The sequence below is a fragment of the Pleurodeles waltl genome, chromosome 9, assembly GCF_031143425.1.
Source record: "Pleurodeles waltl isolate 20211129_DDA chromosome 9, aPleWal1.hap1.20221129, whole genome shotgun sequence".
Taxonomy (NCBI): domain Eukaryota; kingdom Metazoa; phylum Chordata; class Amphibia; order Caudata; family Salamandridae; genus Pleurodeles; species Pleurodeles waltl.
Window position 1 is genome coordinate 817,675,355 of NC_090448.1, and position 21,315 is coordinate 817,696,669.

At 44.9% G+C, this 21,315-nt stretch overlaps 1 protein-coding gene across 6 annotated transcripts in view; it reads right to left on the reverse strand.

The window, feature by feature from the left end:
* Nucleotides 1-21,315, reverse strand: part of ACTMAP (actin maturation protease) — a 282,255-nt gene that overhangs the window by 112,865 nt on the left and 148,075 nt on the right. For all 6 annotated transcript variants that reach the window (XM_069208103.1, XM_069208101.1, XM_069208099.1 and 3 more), the window contains one exon: nt 14,871-15,000. In XM_069208103.1, the coding sequence (XP_069064204.1) occupies nt 14,871-15,000 (130 nt within the window). The remainder of the gene's footprint in view (nt 1-14,870; nt 15,001-21,315) is intronic.

The following is a 21,315-nucleotide window of genomic DNA, read 5'->3' on the forward strand; positions in this document are numbered from 1 at the left end:
AAGCAAATTTGCCCTGGCGTCTAGAGGTTTCTGGCCCCCCGGGGGCAGATCGGCCTAATAATAGGCCGATCCCCACCTAGGGGCAGAAATGGCCTAAAATAAATGTGTCCCCCCCCACGGGAGCGACCCTTGCCTACGGGGTCGCTCCCCCTGCGTGACATTGGCGCAAAAAAAAAAAAATCCCCGGTGCCTAGTGGTTTCTGCCCCCCTTGGGGGCAGATCGGCCTAATCAAAATAGGCTGATCTGCCCCCCACGGGGGGCAGAAATGGCCTAAAATAAATTCCCCCCCCAGGGGAGCGACCCTTGCCTAAGGGGTCGCTCCCCTTGCATTAAATTCACGTAAAAAAAAAAAAACTCCCTGGTGTCTAGTGGTTTCTGTCCCCCTTAGGGGCAGATTGGCCTCATAAAAATAGGCCAATCTGCCCCCAAGGGGCAGAAATGGCCTAAATGTAATTTGTCCCCTAGGGGGGCGACCCTTGCCTAAGGGGTCGCTCCCCACCTCCAAAAAAACAAAACAAAACAAAAAGAAAAAATGATCCCTGGTGCCTAGAGGTTTCTGCCCCCATAGGCCGATCTGCTCCCAGGGGGGGCAGAAAATGCCTTCCAAAAAAATGCCCTTGCCCAAGGGGTCGCTCCCCTATGTCCATTTAAAAAAGAAAAAATCCCTGGTGTCTAGTGGGCGTTTCAAAAGCTGGATTGCAAGCAATCCGGCTTTTGAAACGCTCAGAGAGACTTCAAAGGGAAGGAAATTCCTTTCCTTCCCTTTGAAGCTTCTCTGGGCCTCCCCCACGTGATCGAAAGAGAAATGCTTTGCATTTCTCTGCTATGGTAGGAGGCCCTCTGTGATTGTCATCGCGCTGACGTCACAGGGGGGTGGGGGTGGAAGGGGAAGGGCTTCCCCTTCCATCCCTGCCTTGGGGCGGTGGGTGGGGAGCACGAGTGGGAGCGCTTGCGCTCCCCCCAGTTCCCGGGTGTAGGACGAGGTGACCTCTTCCAAGGCACCCGGGAAATGGTGCCTTGGACGAGGTGACCTCGTCCAAGGCACCCAAGGGGTTAAAGGGGAAGGGCCACACGGTTAACGAGCAGTGAGGAGTGCTCAGCACTCCCCCTCAAAGCGCATGTATGTTTGGCCGGCCGTCTTGGGCCGACCAAACACACATGCGCACAGGGCTCTCTCCAGCTCGGCAATACAGTTGCTGGGCTGGAGAGAGCTTGCACAGGCTCCCAGTCCTGATGCTGCTCTGAGCCTGTAGTCTGCTGCAGCAGAGATGGAGGAGAGGTGCGGCCTGCGTTCAGGTAAGTTTTTTTTTGTTTTTTTAAATTGTATCAAAACCCTCCCGCCACCCATCTTGCTGCCCCCCGCACCCTACGTAAGACCTGTGAGCTGCGACTACCTTCTGCTGTGTTTCCACATACTATCTACGTGTCCATTTAAGGAAGTGCAGATTCTAGTCACAAGTGATGCCCGGCATCATTTCTTGGTCCACTGTTATTTACCCTCTGATATCTCTTCATTCTCACTAGTTTCCTTTATAATTTCAGCCTTTATTTGTATTGCCCCTGCCCCCTGACCTCCTTGAATAGGTGATTTTCTACATCCATGATGCATGCCGCTTCAGTAGGTGTTATTTAAGTACAGGGGTGTAGAATTTATTAAAGTCTCTACTTGTCTATGTGACAGGTTGCTTCATAAATCTACTTGACCTGTAAAAAAATCCACTAGTCCCTTTGGTGCCACGTAGTGCAGCCACCAATTATGGAAGCAATGTTATTATATACACGTGCCCATATTAGCCTTTCTGATCATGCCAACGCTCATACTATAGTAGGGTTTGAATTCTAGCAATGTTCTCATTTTGCCACCTTTCACAGATCTACAGACTGGGGCTGGAAGTAGAGTTAAGCAATAGTTCCTGGGCTGGAATGAACTTTTGAGTCTTTGCAAACCTACCGACTTGCATGTTTTAGGGGTTTTCACCAGCTCTTCTCTAATCTTTTTTCAGATACTAAGAAAGGTTGCAAATTTACTCCTGACAAGAGAAGAAATAAAACTTCTTCCAGGGTTGGGAAAAAAGTGGCTGGTGAGAAACTGAACTTGTAAGACTCAACAGACTTTCGTATGAGCAAATCTATACTAGCTTATTTGCTCATGCTAAAAAAGCAGTTGACAACTATTTTCTAGGAGTGCGATTTCCTGGCCTGCTTCTGGTAATTCTTCTCAATTTATGAAGGCCGTAAAAATGCACTAATGCAAGGACATGTGCCAAGGGTGCAGTTTTGTGACTTTCTTCAAGAATTGGGCTCCTAATTATGTCTGTATTTAACTAAGACCTTTGGTTTTTATTAAAATGTTATCTCTATCTAACCATCAACTGGCTTCTGCACTTTCACAAGGAGCATATCAGCGCAGAAAGTAGTTATGTTCAGTGCCAGGGACTTCTGTGGCAATAAATGCTCTTTGAGACCAAGAATACTATCACTTGGGGTGTGGCCTGGATGGCCAAGATTGTAGGCTGACGTTTATGACTCTGCTTCTGGCCTTTCTGTGAGTGCAGCTGTGCACCAAGAGGATATCCGGCAGGCCTGACTGCCGTGCATGGCGGTGGGAGAAGGCCACACCTCCCTCATTGATCCTGGGCGACCCCCATCAGACGCAACACTGAGCCCCAGTAGACGGACTGCACACCCACTGGGGTCAGCAATTTACTCTGGAGCTGATGAGCCTGCACCACAGTGGTGAATCCCTACTGTAAGAGTGGTGGTAACCAGCCCGGGAGTCAATTTGGAGGCAATGATGGTACCAGGGGATTTCAGCTTCCTGAACCATGAGGCATGCCACAGGCGGGCGAGCGTGTGAAGGTGGCTGGCACAGGGGCCTTGATTCGTGGGGGTGACCGGGTGGACTCTTTAAACCAAGATACCGGGGGTGGTGCTAACTGGACCCAAGGACACATTTCTAGAACGGCACTGGTGGGGCCCATGGACCTGAGATTCCTTCCCTGTGTGCTTGTGGGCCCAGCCCCAAGCCAGGGGCACAGCTTTGTGACACATTGGCATGACGCCTCTCTCCCCCTGAGACACACTACAGCCAGGGAAGCCCTGAATGGGGGGGATCCACCCTTTAATGTGCTTTAACTATTTCCCCATTGAGTTCCGAGGACAGAGGTCCCCACTGATTTACTCCACTTGACCTTACTTATGAAGGACACAGAGGGGGCGACTCCTGGACCAATTCCACATATTTCCACCTCTGCCAGTGTCTACAGGTCCACTCAATAACTGACCATCTCTGCATTTGCCAACTCTTCCAAACATCTGGGGTCCTTTTGACGTGAACTGTGCATGCTGTTGGAGGCCAAAATTGGAGTTGCAGCAGTGAATATTGGTGGATCCGGAATGCAGGGGGGTGGGGTAGGGGGAGCTGACTGCTAATGCTGTTTGGGGGACCCTCCCTATTGACTGACCTAATAATCCGGGGGAGTCACCGCTTTGTCTGCACCATATTGTTTGCACAGGGATAACTGGATGCTCAAAGACTGCACCATTTCAGCCTCAAGAATGGCCATGGTCCACAATAGAGGTCCACGGGGGCAAATCAAAATGGATAAGTACACGGCCCCAGTTGTGGGAGCGCAATGACCCTCAGAAGGTGCCACTGAGGGCGACACCTGGCCCTCATTTTGCAAGCATTGTGCAAGCTATTCACGAGTCCAAGATGGTACTGGAGACCAAAAAAGGGGAAGTGGGGACGGATATAACCCTACTGCACAAAGATTTCAAACAAACAGTGGAATGGGTCGCTGAAGCGGGGGATCGGATATCTACCCTCGAAGTTAAGTTAAAACACCTCTCATCGAAAGTAGCCTGGCTGAATAAAGACACAAAGAGCCCCCAGGACTGTGCAGAAAATGCCAAAAACAGGACCCGGTGCAATAACCTATGTTTTGTTGGATTACCGGAGGGTGTGGAAGGCCTCTCAGCCAAACACTTACTGGAGCTGTGGCTCCGATCCTGGATAGACCTTTCTAACCTTTCCAACTGCTTTGCCATAGAGCGCCCACACTCCTCCCTGGCCCAAAAACCTCCTACTGGGGTGCCTTTGAGACCCCCTAGCACAATTTTTGAATTATAAAGACAGGGATGACATTTTAAAGGGTGCATGCTTTGCCAAAGAACTTCCCTTTCAATTGGAGCGTATCTTGATCTTCCCGGACTATACTTGTATGGTACAAAGCCAGCATAAATCCTTTGACCAAGTTAAAATCAAACTAGGTGCTATGCGGATCCCCTACATGCTCTTGTACCCCACCAAACTATGAGTGGTGCATCAGTCCAAAACTTTGTTTTTGGACCTGACTCACCGAGCAACAACCACTCACTCTTAATTCCCTTGCTCCTTGTGGAAACTTGATTCTCCTACAGGACTCTACCCGGGACACCAAAAGGCCAAAGAATAAGCACCAACGGAGGAACTCGAGATGGCGCCCAGGTGACCTGTGCAATCTTGATCGGACTTCGGACTCGAAGGAGACCTGGATTGCTGACCGATGGAAGATGGCATACAGCCCCGGCCTGACCCAGCAAGCTCATGTACTGACTTTGGGTCAAATTAGCTCTTATACGTTTTTGACACTGTTTGCATGCCAGCACCTCAGTATTCTGATATGATAATGCTCCACTGTATGTAGGAGCGGCAGGGAAGGACCACTGGTCCTGCACTGTAACATTGTCCCCCACCCATTAGTTAGATAGTTTGTTCTACACTATGTTGTTAAAGGGCAACAGATGCCTATTCTAGGTGGTAAGTATAAGGTGGGGATAGCTGGGAGGCCTGTGGATTGTTTTACATGTTTACATTATGTTGATTTTGTTTTGTTGTGCCTTGCTGTATGTGAGATAGGGGCAGGACGGGACGACCTATCTGACATGGGTTTCTTCTGTAAATGCCCTCCTTTTCAACACTGTCCTCCTGCATAATTCAAAACTCCACAGCCTGCCAATTGCCCACTATAGTGCTACCATGACCTCATCTATCCTGGTCCTTCCCTGGAATGTTAACGGTCTGTTAGACCGTATCAAGAGAGGAGCCTTATTCCATTTCCTCCAACGGCTCTCCCCAAAATTAGTATTCCTACAGGAATCACATCTTCAGGACACCAATTTTCACTCCCTCGACCACAAGGGTTATGACCGGGTTTTTCATGCAGGGTACACTAAAGGATCTAGAGGGTGGCCATCCTCCTTCACAAATCCCTACCCATGGCTAAGGTCATGAGTGATACCAACGGCAGATATAGCATTACACAAGGCCTCATAGAAGGTTCTCTATATATTTGTCTAAGTGTTTACATCCCCCCAACACAACATCAGACTACGCTTTGGGACTAGGTGGCCATGCTCCCAAAGGGTGTGATGATTCTGGGGGGCGACTTTAATGACATAATGGGGCAATCCGACTGGCATGGACCCCAGGAACATCTCCGACCATGGTTGAGGGTTGGGGGACTGGGTGGAGGGGCTGCGACTTGGTGATGCGCGGCGAGGGTGACATCCAGGGGATCTCGGCTTTACTCATGCATCAGCTTCACACAGCTCACTCTCCCTCATTCATTACCTGTTCCGGACAGCCACTGACCTCCTCCAGAGAATGAGATCCCAGATTCTAGGGGGCTATCGGCTCATGCACCTATTCTGCTTCGGTTCGATGTGACCCTAGGAGGAGGTCACCCGATTTGGCGCCTAAATGCCTGGTTCCTGCAGGACCACAAGTTCGTAGACAACCTGCAGGGGAAATTCAAAGCCTTTCGAGGGGTATATGAGGGTTCGGTCAACTCTCCTGGGACCCTGTGGGAAACGACAAAGCTTATATTAGGGGCATAGTTCACTCCTATCTCAAGGGAGCAGAACGTGATAAACAAAGCCAGGTGGTAGGGCTTGATCAATCGATAGCACTGCATGATCGCAGGAACCGGGGTCACTTAGCGTGTCAGAAACAAGTTAGCTAGAGACAGATCGCACATCATTACGCCAATTAAGCTTGGATGAAACCCGAAAATGTTGGATGGCGACCACTTGAAAGGTTTATAAATGGAGTGACAAATCTAGTAAATTATTGCAATGGCTGGCCACCAGTCAACGGAAAATAGAGTGATACCCGCCTTCTGGGGTACTCCGCGGAACAGGTGGAGGATTCTCAGGGGATAGCCGCCACCTTCGCCCAATACTATACAGATCTTTATGCAGGGCGTAAGCGCCCGGTCATTGGGTGATAATGCCCGTTGGTGAGGGAGCTCCCTCCAGCCCATATATCTCCCCAGGAAAGGGAGTCCGTCATCCCCAGGGAGGAAATAGGGGATTCCCTGTCGGAGCTTAATCCAGGTAAAATGCTGGGAGCCGATGGAATCCCTTTGGACATATAGCATAAGCCCCGCCCTGACATCATTCTGCCCCTACTTAAATCATATACGGAGGCCGTGGCTAAGGGCCACTTTCCCCCTGAGATATATCAAGCCACAATAGTAGTACTTCCCAAGCCGGGCTTCAGCAACCTACCTGCGCATCGTTCAGACCCATTACCCTCATTAAAAGTAAAGTTAAGCTTTACATCAAGCTACTGGTGAACCGTCTGCTGACAGTTATTTCTAAGCTAGTCCACCGCACCCAATGTGGATTCATCCATCAAAGCAGTACTAGATATTGCATCCACCGAGTACATATAGCACTGTCCCATGCTTGGGCCCTGGGTGGTCTGCAGCCCTTATAATTAATTGACTTTGAAAAAGCATTCGATACAATCAACTTGACTTACCTCGGCGAAGTGTTTGAGGGAGTAACCCCTGGGCCTCAATTTCAGACTTATGTCAGGATACTTTACGCAGGCACCCGAGCCCAGGTGAGGGTTAATGGAGTACTTTTGTAGGCCTTACTGGTGATATAGGGGCACCAGACAGGGGTGCCCACTGTCCCCTCTCCTATTTGCATTTGCCATCGAGCCGCTGGCGGTGTGGGTCCTGTGCGATGCTCATGTTTGGGGCTTGGCTGTGGAGGACAGTACATCGCTTTACGCTAATGACGTCCTTTTATTCCTGTCCAGCCCTGTAGATACAGGGCCCCGTCTTCTTCAGATCCTAGGCATTTTTGGGAAAGCTTTGGGTTAACTGGGGCAAGTCCCTCCTGGTTCCTCTGAGGGGTGTCCGTCAGTATGAGATCTGGCAATCCCAAATTCTGGTGTGGCGGGTTGGCTTTCAACATCACATTTCCTGGGGGCCGGATTTGACATGAAACCTGAATTTGGCTACTGTTCTACGCAGAGCTAGGGAAGATCTTTCGCAATAGACTAATTTATCTCTAAACTCTATAGGTAGAATTGCTTTGTACAAAATTATGATCCTTCCTAAATTCCTGTGTATCCTCAAAATTATTTGTCAGGTATCCCACAGGCCTAGTTTGACTCCATGGAGGCTTTGAGATGCATGTTTATCTGGGCTGGCGGCCCTTCCATGGTATCCTTCAGCAAGTGCACACGGGCTGTGTATGATGGGATCTCACTATGGCAGATGTGCGCCTTTACTTCTGGGCCTCCCAATTACTCCTCATTAATGAATGGTTGCATGGAGGGTGGGAGAATCCTGCCTATAGAGGAGAGCTAGCTATACTGGCTTTAGATAACATTCTGCACATTTTCTATGGTGCTCCCATTCCCTCCGAAATACCAGAGGTCATCCAAAAGGCACCTGGGGTATGGAGGGCTGCCATGCGGTGCCTTGGATGGAGCCGCAGTTGACTGCGGGAACCCCGTTGTGGGTGGGCAAGTGGCTGGAGCAGGAAGGGTTTGGGGATGAGACTCCATTGGAATATCAAGGCTTGGCGACGTATGGAGTGGTAGCACATGAAGGCATTTCAGGAGTTCTAAGCTGAATTTCTTACGCCCACTTCCCAATTTTATCATTATTTATAGCTATGACATGCACTATATACATACCACGATACACTTCAACACATTCCTGAATATACAGCCCCTTGGAAAATAAGATTCTCTTTGGTCACTTAGGTAAAGGTTTTTTTCTCCAAATGTACAAGTCCCTGGTAGTGCACACACCCACATCACTGACCCCTCTGAGGAAGAGGTGGGAGGGTCACATGGGGGCACTGGACGAATCATGTGGGTGACTTTTTACATGCTGTCTGGCAATGTCCTGTACAAATTTACTGGGAAGCTGTTTTTGATGTTATGTCTGCTGTGGTGGGCTCCTAGGGTCATCGTGCTTGGTATACTTGATGACCTAGGAGGACCCAAGGGTGACTGAATTTTGGTAGGGGTGTGCGCATGCTAATAGCTGATAGCTGACAGGGATGTCGCCCGAGGTCGGACCTCCCCAATGGTCCCTTCGATTACAGCATTGTCTTGGGGCATGGACTGGTGCATCAAGATGAAGGAAACCATTTATGAGGCCCGGGTATGCCATAGAGTTTGGAAAAAATGGTCTATCAAACAGATGATACAAGTGGGTCGAAATATAGTAATGTGGGGTTTTTGAGTTTTGGACTTCTTCCACGATTGTGAACTGAACATGATAAATTGCAATGTGGGTGCTGAATTGTGCAAAGCATTTGTTTTCCTGTTGCTATGTAAAATTGCAATAAAATGCTTCTATTAAAAACAGATTATTACTTTTTGGAAGTGCTTGTTATAATGGTGAGTGCCTGGCAAATCCCACAACAATATAGCTTTACAAAAACGATGTCAAAACAAGACATGCATTAACAAAACCAAACGACTGACCACCAATATCAGACCTATTGGCTTTGCCAATGCTTGTTTATTTTTTACTTTTTCCATTATCTTGTTGAAACTGGTTGCATTGATTTTCAATTATGAATATTTTTGGAAATCCTAGCATGCATCAACACATTTTACTAAATGATGCTTCAAAGAAATTGCACCTAAACTTTCAAAGTAGCTTAACAAAATGTGTTTTTCCTAGTTGCATGTTTTGTGAACAATTATTTTGAAAGCAAAGGATCATCAATGTTGCTTTTAAGCTTCTGCAGATATTTTCAATCTAATCGGAGAGCATTCTGGGAACACTGTATGTACCCTCATATTGCTAAACTTTGAAAACATGTGTACATGTTTTTACACTGGAACCACTGCCACAAATGCAGTCCGAGCTTACATTTCCTTAGAGAGCTCATCCCACTAAGAAAGGCTTTGCATTAATGAACCATAAATACAAGAATGAATGGCATTAACGTATGGACACAAATATTACCTTAACTGCAAACAATGACCTTCCCTGATCCATAATGTGGCACTGTAAATTGGTAGCCAAAGGGTTTGTGCTGCAGGGTTTGGGGCCTACAAGTCCCAAGGACAAAATAAACATGCAAACCTGTTGTCCTTGACCTCAAACAATATGTCCTGGGAGTTAGGCTATAGGACTTACACACTCCTGTAATTATTTGTATTTATTTGTGACATATAATTGTAGAACACAGGATCCGTTCAGGAGAGATATTTATACCCACACAAATTCTGTGTCTTATTTCAGCAGTATTGAAATAGTTTTTATCTAAGTGTTTTAATGTATGCATTTTTTGTATAATATTGTCCGCTAGCTAGTTTGGAAGCATGAATATTTGCCTTGTGCACTCTGTTCCACAGGTTGGTGAATGCAGTGATGTAGAGTACATACTGTCTGACTATCACAGCTTAAAACAAGTTTAAATATAGTTTCACATCACTGGTCTCTCAAACCCATGTATTTCATTCTACTTTTGGCAAGACATAAAATGATCCTTATACTAACAGGGTGTTTTGTGGAATGGGTGGGCTGACTGAAAATATTGGTACATTGCTTAGACTGACTGAAGGATTTGGTTGTTGCAGTCATGGACCAGACTGCTGTTTCAGATTTGGAATAGATTAGTCCAGGTTGACTGACAGACTGGGTTGATTGCTGGGCATGGTTAGATGATGGACATGGTTAAATGATGGGGCAATGTGCTGATGCATTGGCTTTATTTATCACAGCCAAATGGTGCACGGCCCTGGTTTATAAGTCGGTATGGATGATGGGTTGAGATGGGTGATGGACATTTATTGCTGAATTTACATGGTTTATGGATCAGCTTAGTTGGGGATTTGGTTGATGGATGCAGTGGACTATTTTGGGGATTTGGTTGAAAGATGGCTTAGGCAGTTTCAATGGTTTGTTGGTGGATGAAATGGTTTGTGTTATGGATTTATACAGAATGTTTAATTAACTGATTTAATTCCTACCCTGGTATTCACTGGCTCAAATGCCATCTGTCTTTGTAGGAAATTTAAAGCTACACATAACACCCAAATGCGAGTAGGTCTTGAGCTGGTAGAAATCCATTGCAGACATCATACACTCGGTCTACGGCTTTTTGTCTTACGTGGCTGCTTCCAATTTATGTAGTCTCTTTTTTATTGATATAGAGGCTCAGCAAAGAGAAAAACAATTAGTCACTCTGCGCTTCATTGTCAGGATTAACATTCATGCACTGGAACTCAAAATGAGACAGATCAAGAGATTAAATGAAATTGCCAACATCTACTTTGATCTTCCCCATTAAATGAAGTTTCATGACTCACCATTCAGAAATAATTAGAGGAGAAGCACATTCCAGAAAAACCTTGCTCTGTTAGGAGAATTAGGACGTGTGAATTTCCCTGAGGCTTTAAGTCTTCCATGTCAGGAATGCCCTGCAATAAATCACAGGCCTGCAGATAGTTATTGGTTTGCAGAAGCATGTTTTAACTCAAGGGCATGCATAAAAACAAGCAATGCCTACAGACAATGGCAAGATCACTTATTCTTATCCAAATCCAATGTAATCCTGAACATTTACAACAATATATGTTAGTACATGTCATGAATCCATGTTCTGCACTTTCCTGGAAAAAGTGAAACAAACCTCAAAAACTCTTAAGAAAGCAAAGCAGACAGCGAATAGTGAGAGACGGCACTTAATACCAAGCAAAAGACCAGGATAAGCTTTCAACCTCATTTCAGTAACCCAAAACCTAGTTATATTCTAGGATTACAGCATGGTGTCCTGGCAGACTCCAAAACTTTTATAAAGAGTAAATAAACCAAGTTCCCAATATGTTGTAGTCTACTTTTTGTCTTATTGCCTGTTTTTGTGTACTTATATTATTGGTTGAAATGGCAGACTCCTTGTTGAGTCCATGGTGCAAGACCGCCCCACAATTCTTTAAGTGGATTGAAAAAAGTGGGGGTCTCTAAAAAGGTAGGGTATGTAATTAAGGGCATGGCTTAAGCATGCAAACTAAATTTCCGTGATTTCCATAGTGTGCCACCCGACCAGTATTTTGTTTTCTCTCTGAGCTTTCTGTTATTGCATCCAGATATATAACACAACAACTGACATACATCAAAAACCAGCCATAACTATTGCCTTTGGCAATGGTTGTTAGCTGTTTAAGATAAACGAATAACAACAATGAATTTTGTTGTAAAAAATGTAAATAATCAATATTTGAAAATGTTTCAATTGTGAGACTGAATTAAATATCGCTGAGCTCTGTGGACGGAGTAGTGGTCTTCAGTGTGTCTCAATAATTCCTGTTATGTTCACTCAATGTTAGGTATGTATGCCCTTTTTCTCTCCACATTTCGTTCATCTGCCTATCTTACACCTCATTTCTTTCCTCTTCCGAACACTCTTGTCACTCTCTCTTGAATGCACTTCTTCACATTTCCTTCACTTCACCAAAGACACAATGCACCCGCTCACTTGTAAGCACTGCATTCAATTACTTTTGCCTTGTCAGTAATTTGACAACTGTGTGCCTCTTTCACACATAATTGCATAGTCCAAGTTGTAATAGGAATATAATATAATTCCTTTGTGCACTCTGCAGAGATGCCATGGACAGAATAACCTTGTATTCTGAATACCCTTTTGACCCACTGACAGTCACAGTGAGACACACACACTGCTGTCAGCTTCATCTCCAGAACAGTTATTTGTGGCCTTATAGACAGATGGAGGTGACTAAGTTCAAAGTAAGCATTATACATGAGTAATATGCTACACACACAAATACAGACACACAACATCCTGGAAATAGCTAATACCCTTAGATGAATGCAAGATTAAGTAAAACATAAACGGGAACTAAATATATGTCATGGATTAATTTACTGTTCTTTTAATTAAATTTTTCAGAAATCAACCAGTATTTTTCGCCATTAGGGACCCGTTTCAATGGCCACTTTTAAATACTACCAGGACTGAGATACAGACTGAAAGCTTTGCCTCCACACCTCAGCAACCTTGGAGTCCGTCAAATGGACCATTTACCAAATAATCCATTTAATTTCTTACAAACGCCTCGGCCTATTCTCTTCATGCTGTTCATAAAAAGACCAACAAGTTAAACCCCTGGATGCATGCTTTTGGAGCTGTTACTTTATCACTCTTCAGTTTTATAATTGACCAAGTCCATGGACGGTCAGATATCTACTACGACATCCAAACTCGACCCTTCTGCAAATAGTGTCAACAAGGATGCTATTGCTGATACAGCTCATCGAGAAATGCAGAGATTTTGATTCTGAACTCTCAGAAATCACATATATGCTTCAGAAATAATTGCTTCTTCTGAAAGCAGTTACAGAAATTACTTTTTGTCCAACAGAATGTGGATATTTTACCAATATTAGTCTCCATTAAAATCACTCTGTAAATAAACAGAATGAGTTAACAACCTGGTTCAACTAGAACTTTAAAATGGAGATCGGGAAAAACGAAGCAGGAAAGAAACTCCTTACACCACTCAACGTATGTTTCAGGTTGTTTGTATGGATCTGCATCCACATTCTTGCAGTTGAGTCAACAAGGATTACTCACCCTAGTTTTATTTTGTACCTTCCTACTGACTTATAGGAGATGGCTGATATTTGTAGGAAAACTCCAGCCCATGTTAGTAGACCCTGGACTAGATCTACCAGCAGGTGGAAACATTTGAAGGTGGCTTACATTGCAACCCATTAACTGGATTGTAAAGGTGAATGCCGATCTCGTTCTAGTTTTCCAACAGAATATCGAGGAACACATATCGTGTCGACAAAATATTGAGAACAGAAATATCGTGAAGGGAAGTATATGTTTACTATACTGAGCATCACATGTATATATCTTAATATATGTATCTTCAAGACATGTAGATGTGGAGTCAAGAATAGTAAAGCTATACTTACCTATATGCACTTATCTTGATGATATTCTGGGTTTCAATATTTAGGCCTCGATATTTTGGTCCCTCGTTATTTTGACATAAATCTCTGATCACTACTCACAGTGAAATATGTTATTTGAGACCTCTCCGGCCAGCATTAGGTTGCTGCGTGTTTGCTGCAAAGGGAACCACTATAAATGTCATGCAGACTATTGCCTACTGGCCTCACTGTGTTAGGAACACAAGTGTTCAGGGTTCACATGTGCAACCATTGAAGAGAGATTTCTGGCACTGCGTGCAGTCAAGAAGGTACATGCAGGAATCAAGGGCCAGGGGACAGCACTCATGGCTTCAGTGGTGCCACTGGCGAATGACAATAGTGGACAATGCACCAACACACTTCCCAGACACCTGGACTATGCATAGGGCAGGCAAACCACATGGTGGTCTGAAGCAGTAAAAATTGCTAGATGCTTATTAATCTGTCAGGACAACTATGATTAATCGCTCAATTCTAAACTGAAACTGTTTGAGGCCCTGAAAGGGATGTGCCTGCTCCAAAAAGAAAGACTGATGCTTGCTTCAGTTATCTACAATCACCAGCTTTATATGATGGTTTGACACGTGGCATATTTGCAATCTGGATATTTCTGGTCCAGAACGAGACGACAGATTCCATCTCAGATGATAAGTGCTTTCCATCAAGGTTCTCTAGGTTTTGTTTTACGTTAAATGAATGGCTCATTTTTGGCAAAAAAGCAAGAGCATGGTTATTAGTAATGCAATTCAGTCCATTTTATTTTAGTGAGAACAGAGGTAAAAATGAACTGGCACAGCCTCAATATGCACAGTCCTGTGAGTCAGGAACTGTGGAAACTAGCGAGAAAGGGCTTGCAATATAGGAAATCTGAGGTGATTGTGTGTTACATCATTTTCCATTCTTGTGGCAGTCTTTATAGCTTAAATTTTTCATGGTCGGTTCATTATTTGTGCTGCTACCCACCACTGGTGGGCTTTCTGCAAGTAGTTCTAGCACAAGCTGGAGGATAACAAGTGCTGGACAAAACACTTCGCCAATCACTGTTTTGCAGTCACCACAGATACTAGAGCCTACTGACAGATGAGCTAATCATGGTTATATCTGAGGAAGAAGCAGTCTCTCTATGTGGCTTTGGGAAAGACGATCTAAATTGTGTAAATATTGTGTGCAAATAGCCCTTACTAGGATCATTGCATAGTCTGCTCTTGTAACATACGTTTCTGGGAATCTGCACGTGAAACTGTATTTGTGTTCTTTGTTACAACTTTTCTTGCATTTTTTGTGCTTGGTTTCAACAGTGATGTGCAGCTTGTATAAAACCCAATCACAAAATAAATGTAGGTACATACCCTCCACTTATAATTATGCAACTCTAAAAATTGGTTCAAATAACATTTGTACTAATTTTTAGAGCTACGTCTACCTATAAATGAGGGTTTGGACATAACGTAATTTAAAGGAGCAGTTTTCTTTACACCTCCCTTCTGGAAGGGGCTTTTGAAGAACGGAACTGTTTGGGATGAGCATAATTTACTACTGCAATTGAACAAATTGTTTCCAATTACAAAAATATAAACCCCACAATCAAAGGATACGGCACAAGGACAGGGTACCCGGAAGTCAAGTGGCAGAGAATCTTGCGTCGGTTTAAGCCAGCCATGCCATCAGAAAGGAGTTCAGCTCCGCAGTGGTAGACTTCTCTAGCAAGAAGAGCCATGCTATCCGCTGGAACAACAGCAAAGAACACAACAGATATTTATACCTTATACTTTTTTTTAATTGAGGTGTCACATAAAGGATTTACAATCAAAACCAAATTAAGAAGTGTCAGCTAATTGCATCCTCACTTGTATAGCCAACCAGACTGCTATTTCTCGTCAATGGGTGCTTACCATAAGGTAGAGGGAAAAGCAGCACACCTACAAATTGCCTGATGGCTGGTACAGAGATATGGCTTGTAACATAACATATGTCATTTTCTTCCACTTGCGCACAGGTAGAAGATCCAGGTGATTTTATCCCATATTTTCCTCGACCCTGTTTATAGGGAGGTTTCTTTTCACCTCCTTCATCAAGACATCACTTTATCTACTCAACATTATCATCCAATTCTTTATAACTGTCCGTGATCACATGCGCACTCTTTAAATGCCACCTCTAATAAGTGTTTCAAATTACAAGTTTCTTAGTTTCAGCTTTTTTAATCACCTCTTCTGCAACTTGCTTTCTTCTTTATGTCGCATCTTGTGAGTTTCTTACATAATCCTTACACACAAACACACACTAATGCCCATATGTATCTCAATTGTTCTTCTTGCGCCATGTGGAAGGTCTGCTTGCATTGCTTAAAGGTCAACAGTGAGGGTCAACTTCTGATGTAGTTTCAACAAAGCACCCTCCTTCCCAAGCCTCAAATCTAGATTTGTGTTCATTACTACAGGTGAAGGCTGCAACAGAATCATGAACTTTCCTTGGGCTATTGAAAATATGGTACTTGCAACAGTGGGCCTTGCAGGAATGAGAGGCTGTCCGTGTGCAATGTATGTATCGTGGGCCACTGCACGCGTGATGGTGCCTGCTTTCACTTAACAGAGTATCCAGCTACTCCGCTGTCCCACAGCTCTCAGTGACACTCGGCGGCATCTTATTATTTTTTTGCCTAAACTGGGCAGGCAGCTGCTCGAACTGAACCTTAGCAGATGAATTCAAGCATTCTATCCCTCACCATGTTGTTTGCTGTAGTGTTCTTTAGGAGACAGCAGGACATTTGGGAAATATCCTAATTCCCCTGTAATCCAGTCCTCCTCTTTGTATACCCATAGATCTACTTTTTATTTAAATAATATTGTTCTCTGCTAAGGGCATTAACAGTGGTTAATTCTTCCGACTTAAAATTATAGGCTTGAAGCGAGATCAAGATGATGGACGGAGTGCTGAAACTTTTCAAACACTCACTCCCAGTCACAGACCTGGGTTAAATCCATTGTTTTTTTGCTCACCATGCCAGCCCAGTTTGGAGCCAGCCATATGCAAATCACTCTTAACCTTGCTCCCATGGGAACAATACAGCCCGAACTAGTAGGCCAGGTCCTCCCTAGACCGGAAAAAAGCATCCTGGGACCAGATTCTGAGAATCACCCCTCATCAGCCAGGCTAGCTTGAATCCAGTGGCAGTGAGCAATGGACCCAAATCTGGGCATACCCTGGCCACTTACGGCTAACATAGCAACCCAACAAGATGATGGACAGGTTCAAGGCTGATTTCCATATGGCTAGGTCGAAAGTGGGGTAACATGGCAAGCAAAATAATGATTAATTAAACCCAGCATTGTGACTGGGTGTGAGGTTGTGGAAAAGTTTCAACACTCCGTCCATCATTTTGTTTTGTGATGTTGCTATGTGTGCCCTAAGTGGCTAGGGTATGCCCATACATGGGTCCCTTTCTCGCTGTACCACTGGATTCAACCTAGCCTAGCTGATGAAGGTGATACCCCGAAACCCGTTGCTTGTTTCCAGTCCAGGGAGGACATGGCTTGGCAGTTCGAGCTGGACTGTCCCATGGGGAGCAGGGTCATGACTGATTTGCATATGACTGGGTCCAAACTGGGGTGATGCGGCAATCAATATAACAATAGATTAAACCCAGATTTGTGAATGGGAGTGAGTGTTTGAAATGTTTCAACACTCCCTCCATCATTTTATTTTGTGATGTTTCTTCAAGTGAAAATGCCTAAAGGGCATAAGAGGAGAGATAAAGCCATTTATAGTTGTTAATACCATACAGCATGCTTGAGACACTTACTGTACATAAAATGAGGGCAAAAAACAGCATTTAATGCTGATCTGATTTTAAGCATTTAATTGATTGAGCCAATCTCAGCATTCCATATAACGTGCTAGTAAAAGTATTATTTCCTCTCCATTGCACCGCTAGCTGTAGCTACATTCAGATGCATTGCACAACACAGAGCACACCTTGTGAACATTATCTGAGCTTTAGGATATTATTTGGTTTCCTTCCACATGCTGTGCCTTACACTGTTGGTGACATGCATATGTACAAAAAGAACATATGGAACCTAGTGCAAGATGGCGGTCTAAAACATACTACTCAAGGGTCATGTAATTACTGTTGCCCGAAAAAAGAACCAGGATCCATGATGATGTATTGCAGTATTAATGTTTTGCTTCTTTGCAACTGCTATATTAGTTGTCCCCTTTCCAGTTCCTATATACTAGCTGTAAAGGTATTTTCCTTGTGTCTCTGCTATCCACCAGATAACCAATAAATTGGCCTGTTTTACTAGCAAACAAATAAACAAATTATCCAACTAGTAAAAAGACATGGGGGACTGGCGTCATCGTAATCTGCCCAGGCTTCCATCACCACTAATGTGGTGATATGTCGAGTTCAGTGATGTGCCACAAAAAGGTGCTGTACAGTTGTTGCTGCCAGTTGTAGTCTTTAAAGTAAAAAACACATCTTTTAATATTCACACATTTCTAGCTACAGAGAAAGCATGATTCCAATTAGCAAAAACACAAGTGTTTCAAAATTAAAATATGTTTTTACATTATTTAATCTCCTTAAGAATACTTTTATCAGGAATGCAAGTTTCAATTGTGCGCTTTAGGAAATCACTTTACTCTCCACTCTGCAAAAGAACTCTGACTTCAAAACCTTATGAAGTGCAGTAGACCCTACCATGAAGGCTTGCCTCTGAACATTCACAACGTTTTTGTCTTTGACAGGGGTGGTTTCTCTTTTACAGTTGAGGGGCTGTGCCCTTCTAAAATTCCTACACATTCATATAAAAATATTAAATAGATTGATTTGTTTAGAGATACGATTGTATCTCTAAACATATCGATGCATTCAAGTCTGGACTGTCTATCCCAGGATGTATGCTGCGCCTCGCTTTGAAGCACGAGACAGAAGCCTGGCAGTAAGTCAATATTGTACATTGTGACGCACCACACAGGGCTGACTGCTCTAAAGCCTTCATTTCCATTGTGATCCATGGCAGTATCCCCTATAAGCAAGTGACGCTTTTAGCATCATGATTTTGGGCATCGGAGTCTTCATCCCTGCATGAGGGCAGCCATCTGTCATTAACAGGCATAGTTCCCACCCTTTCCTCATCCGTCATGCAGTAGGAGTGGATGCAAGCACGTGTGATTTAGTGCCTTGTCTTCGGTAACAGTGTTCTAATGCTAATCTTGTGTTATTGTACTGAGACCCATTGTCATGCTAACCTCCCCCATGTGACATCCCAGGTCCTGGCTGTAGATTGCTGGCTCCTTTAGAAGTGGAGCTGCTGTATTTTTTCCTTGTGAAACTGTTCCAAAAGATGAGCAGGGTTCTTGCTCCCTTGCGAAACGGATCCAAATTTCTGAGTCAAGCGCAAGAGGAGAAATACATGCTTACAGTAAATTCAGTGATCTGCTGTATGGCGTTTAAGCTGTCCCTAACTTCATGGCCTTAACATTGGGTAAGCATTATTTACTGAGACAAAAGCATAACATTTTTTCTCATACCTAGAAAAAATGTATGATGTATACATTATCATAGTATGCTTGTTTGAAAACTAACAATACAATTATGGCAACTTCTGATGAGAGGCTGGCAGGTTACATGTTTTACTGAATAGCTCAAAATATCATCATTTATGCGACTTGGAAGGTATTATTGAATTAGGTTGTTTTATTCCAATCACTAGAGACATTATGGTTAGTAGGGCCATCTACAAAAATATTTATCATTAAACATTTTATCGCCAGTTAATTAGATAGAAGCACATTGTCTTGCCTTATGAACCACATGGCACCAGTTGCAGAGCACCACAGAAACCCATGGGCAGCTTCTGGATATGCCGTCCTCCACATCTACCTCACACACAAACCAACACTCACAAACCTACCTCCTTATAGCATCATCTTGAGGTTTGTTCGAGGAGGTTGTTGGAAGGTTTGTCTATAACTGCTCAAAAAGCCAAGTTTTGAGGTGCTTTCTGAAAGTTAGGAGGTCCTGCGTAGGTTGGTGGGGAGGGAGTTCCAGGTCTTGGCGGCGAGGTGGTAGAAGGATCTGCTGCCGGAGGTGGTGCATTGGATGTGGGGGACTGTTACGAGGTCGGTGGAGCGGAGCTGTCGAGCTGGGTTGTGGAAGTTGATGCGTTCATTGAGGTAGGCCGGTCCGGTGTCGTGGAGAGCTTTGTGAGCGTGGATTAGGATTTTGAAGATGATCCCTTTGTTGATGGGCAGCCAGTGTAGGGATCTGATGTGTTCGTGGCGAGGGAGGTTGAGGGTGAGACGTGCGGCTGCGTTCTGGATGCGCTGGAGTTTTCTCTGAAGTTTGGCTGTGGTCCCTGCGTAGAGGGTGTCGCCGTAGTTAGTCTGCTGCTTATGAGGGCGTGGGTGACCGTTCTTCTTGTTTCTAGGGGAATCCATTTGAAAGTGTTACCTAGCATGCGGAGAGTGTTGAAGCAGGAGGATGATATGGCGTTGATTTGCTGAGTCATGGAGAGAGAGAGAGGAGTCCAGTATGATGCCGAGATTGCGTACGTGAGGGGTGGGTGTTGGGGGTGGTCCTAGGATGGTGGGCAACCATGAGTCGTTCCATGCTGTCTTGTTGGGACCGAAGATGTTGATCTCGTTTTTTTCTGAGTTCAGTTTGAGGTGGCTTGCTGTCATCCAGTTGGCGATGGCGAGGAGTCCGACGTGTAGGTTATTCTTGGCTGTAGATGGGTTCCTCGTGAGGGAGATGATGAGTTGGGTGTCATCAGCGTATGAAATGATGTTGAGGCCGTGGGGGCGGAGGATGCTGGCTAGCGGAGCCATGTAGATATTGAAAAGGGTGGGGCTGAGGGAGGATCCTTGGGGGACCCCACAGATGGTCTTGGTGGCAGTAGACTGGAAAGGAGGGAGGCAAACTCTTTTGGTTCTTTCAGAGAGGAAGGAGGTGAGCCAGTCCAGGGCTTTGTGGCGAATTCCGGCATCAAAGAGGCGTGTGTGAAGGGTTTGGTGGCATACGGTGTCGAATGCTGCAGAGAGGTCTAGGAGGATGAGGGCAACGGTTTCGCCCTTGTCCAATCTGGTCCTGATGTCGTCTGTGCAGGCTATGAGGGCGGTCTCGGTGCTGTGATTTTTGCGGAATCCAGACTGGGAGACATTGAGTATGTTGTTGTCCTCCAGGAATTGAGACAGTTGTTTGTTTACTATCTTCTCTATGACCTTCGCGGGGAAGGGGAGTAGAGAGATAGGATGATATTTGTGAGGTCTTCAGGGGCTGCGTTGGGTTTTTTGAGTAGAGCGTTGACTTCGGCGTGTTTCCAAATATACGGGAAGGTTGAGGTCTTGAAGGAGCTGTTGATTTCGGCCCGGAGCTGGGGAGCGATGGTTTTTGGTTTTGTTGGCTTTGTTGAGGATGTGGTAGGGGCAGGGGTCTGTAGGGGAGCCTGAGTGGATGGAGCTCCTGGTTTTGCTGGTTTCTTCATCGTTGGTGGGGGTCCAGGATTTCAGTACGTTGGTGCTGCACGGAGCTGTGTTGTTGGCTGTGTCGGTGGTGGTGATGGTGGGAGACGCCGATGTGAAGCTTTCGTGTATGTCTACGATCTTGTGGTGGAAGTAGTTGGAGAGGGATTTGCAGAGGTCTTGGGAGAGTGGAGGGTCGGTGGCACAGGATTTGGGTTTGGTGAGTTCTTTAATTTTGGCAAAAGGTTCCTTGCTGTTGTGCGCGTTGTCGTCTATGCGTTCTTTGTAGAAGGATCATTTGGTGGTCCGGATGAGGTGGTGATGTTTGCGCATGGCTGATTTGAGGGCAGAGAAGTTGCTCACTGAATGTTCTTGGCACCAGGCTTTCTCGATTTTCCAGCATTCTCGTTTGGAAGATTGAAGTTCTGCGATGAACCAGGGGGCTGCCTTGTTGGTGCGGGTGATGTTGTTTTTTTTTAGTGGGACGAGGGAGTCTGCGCATGCTTCTAGCCATCGAGTGAGGTTGAGGGCGGCAGTGTTGGGGTCGTTGGTACTGGGAGGTGGAGCTTG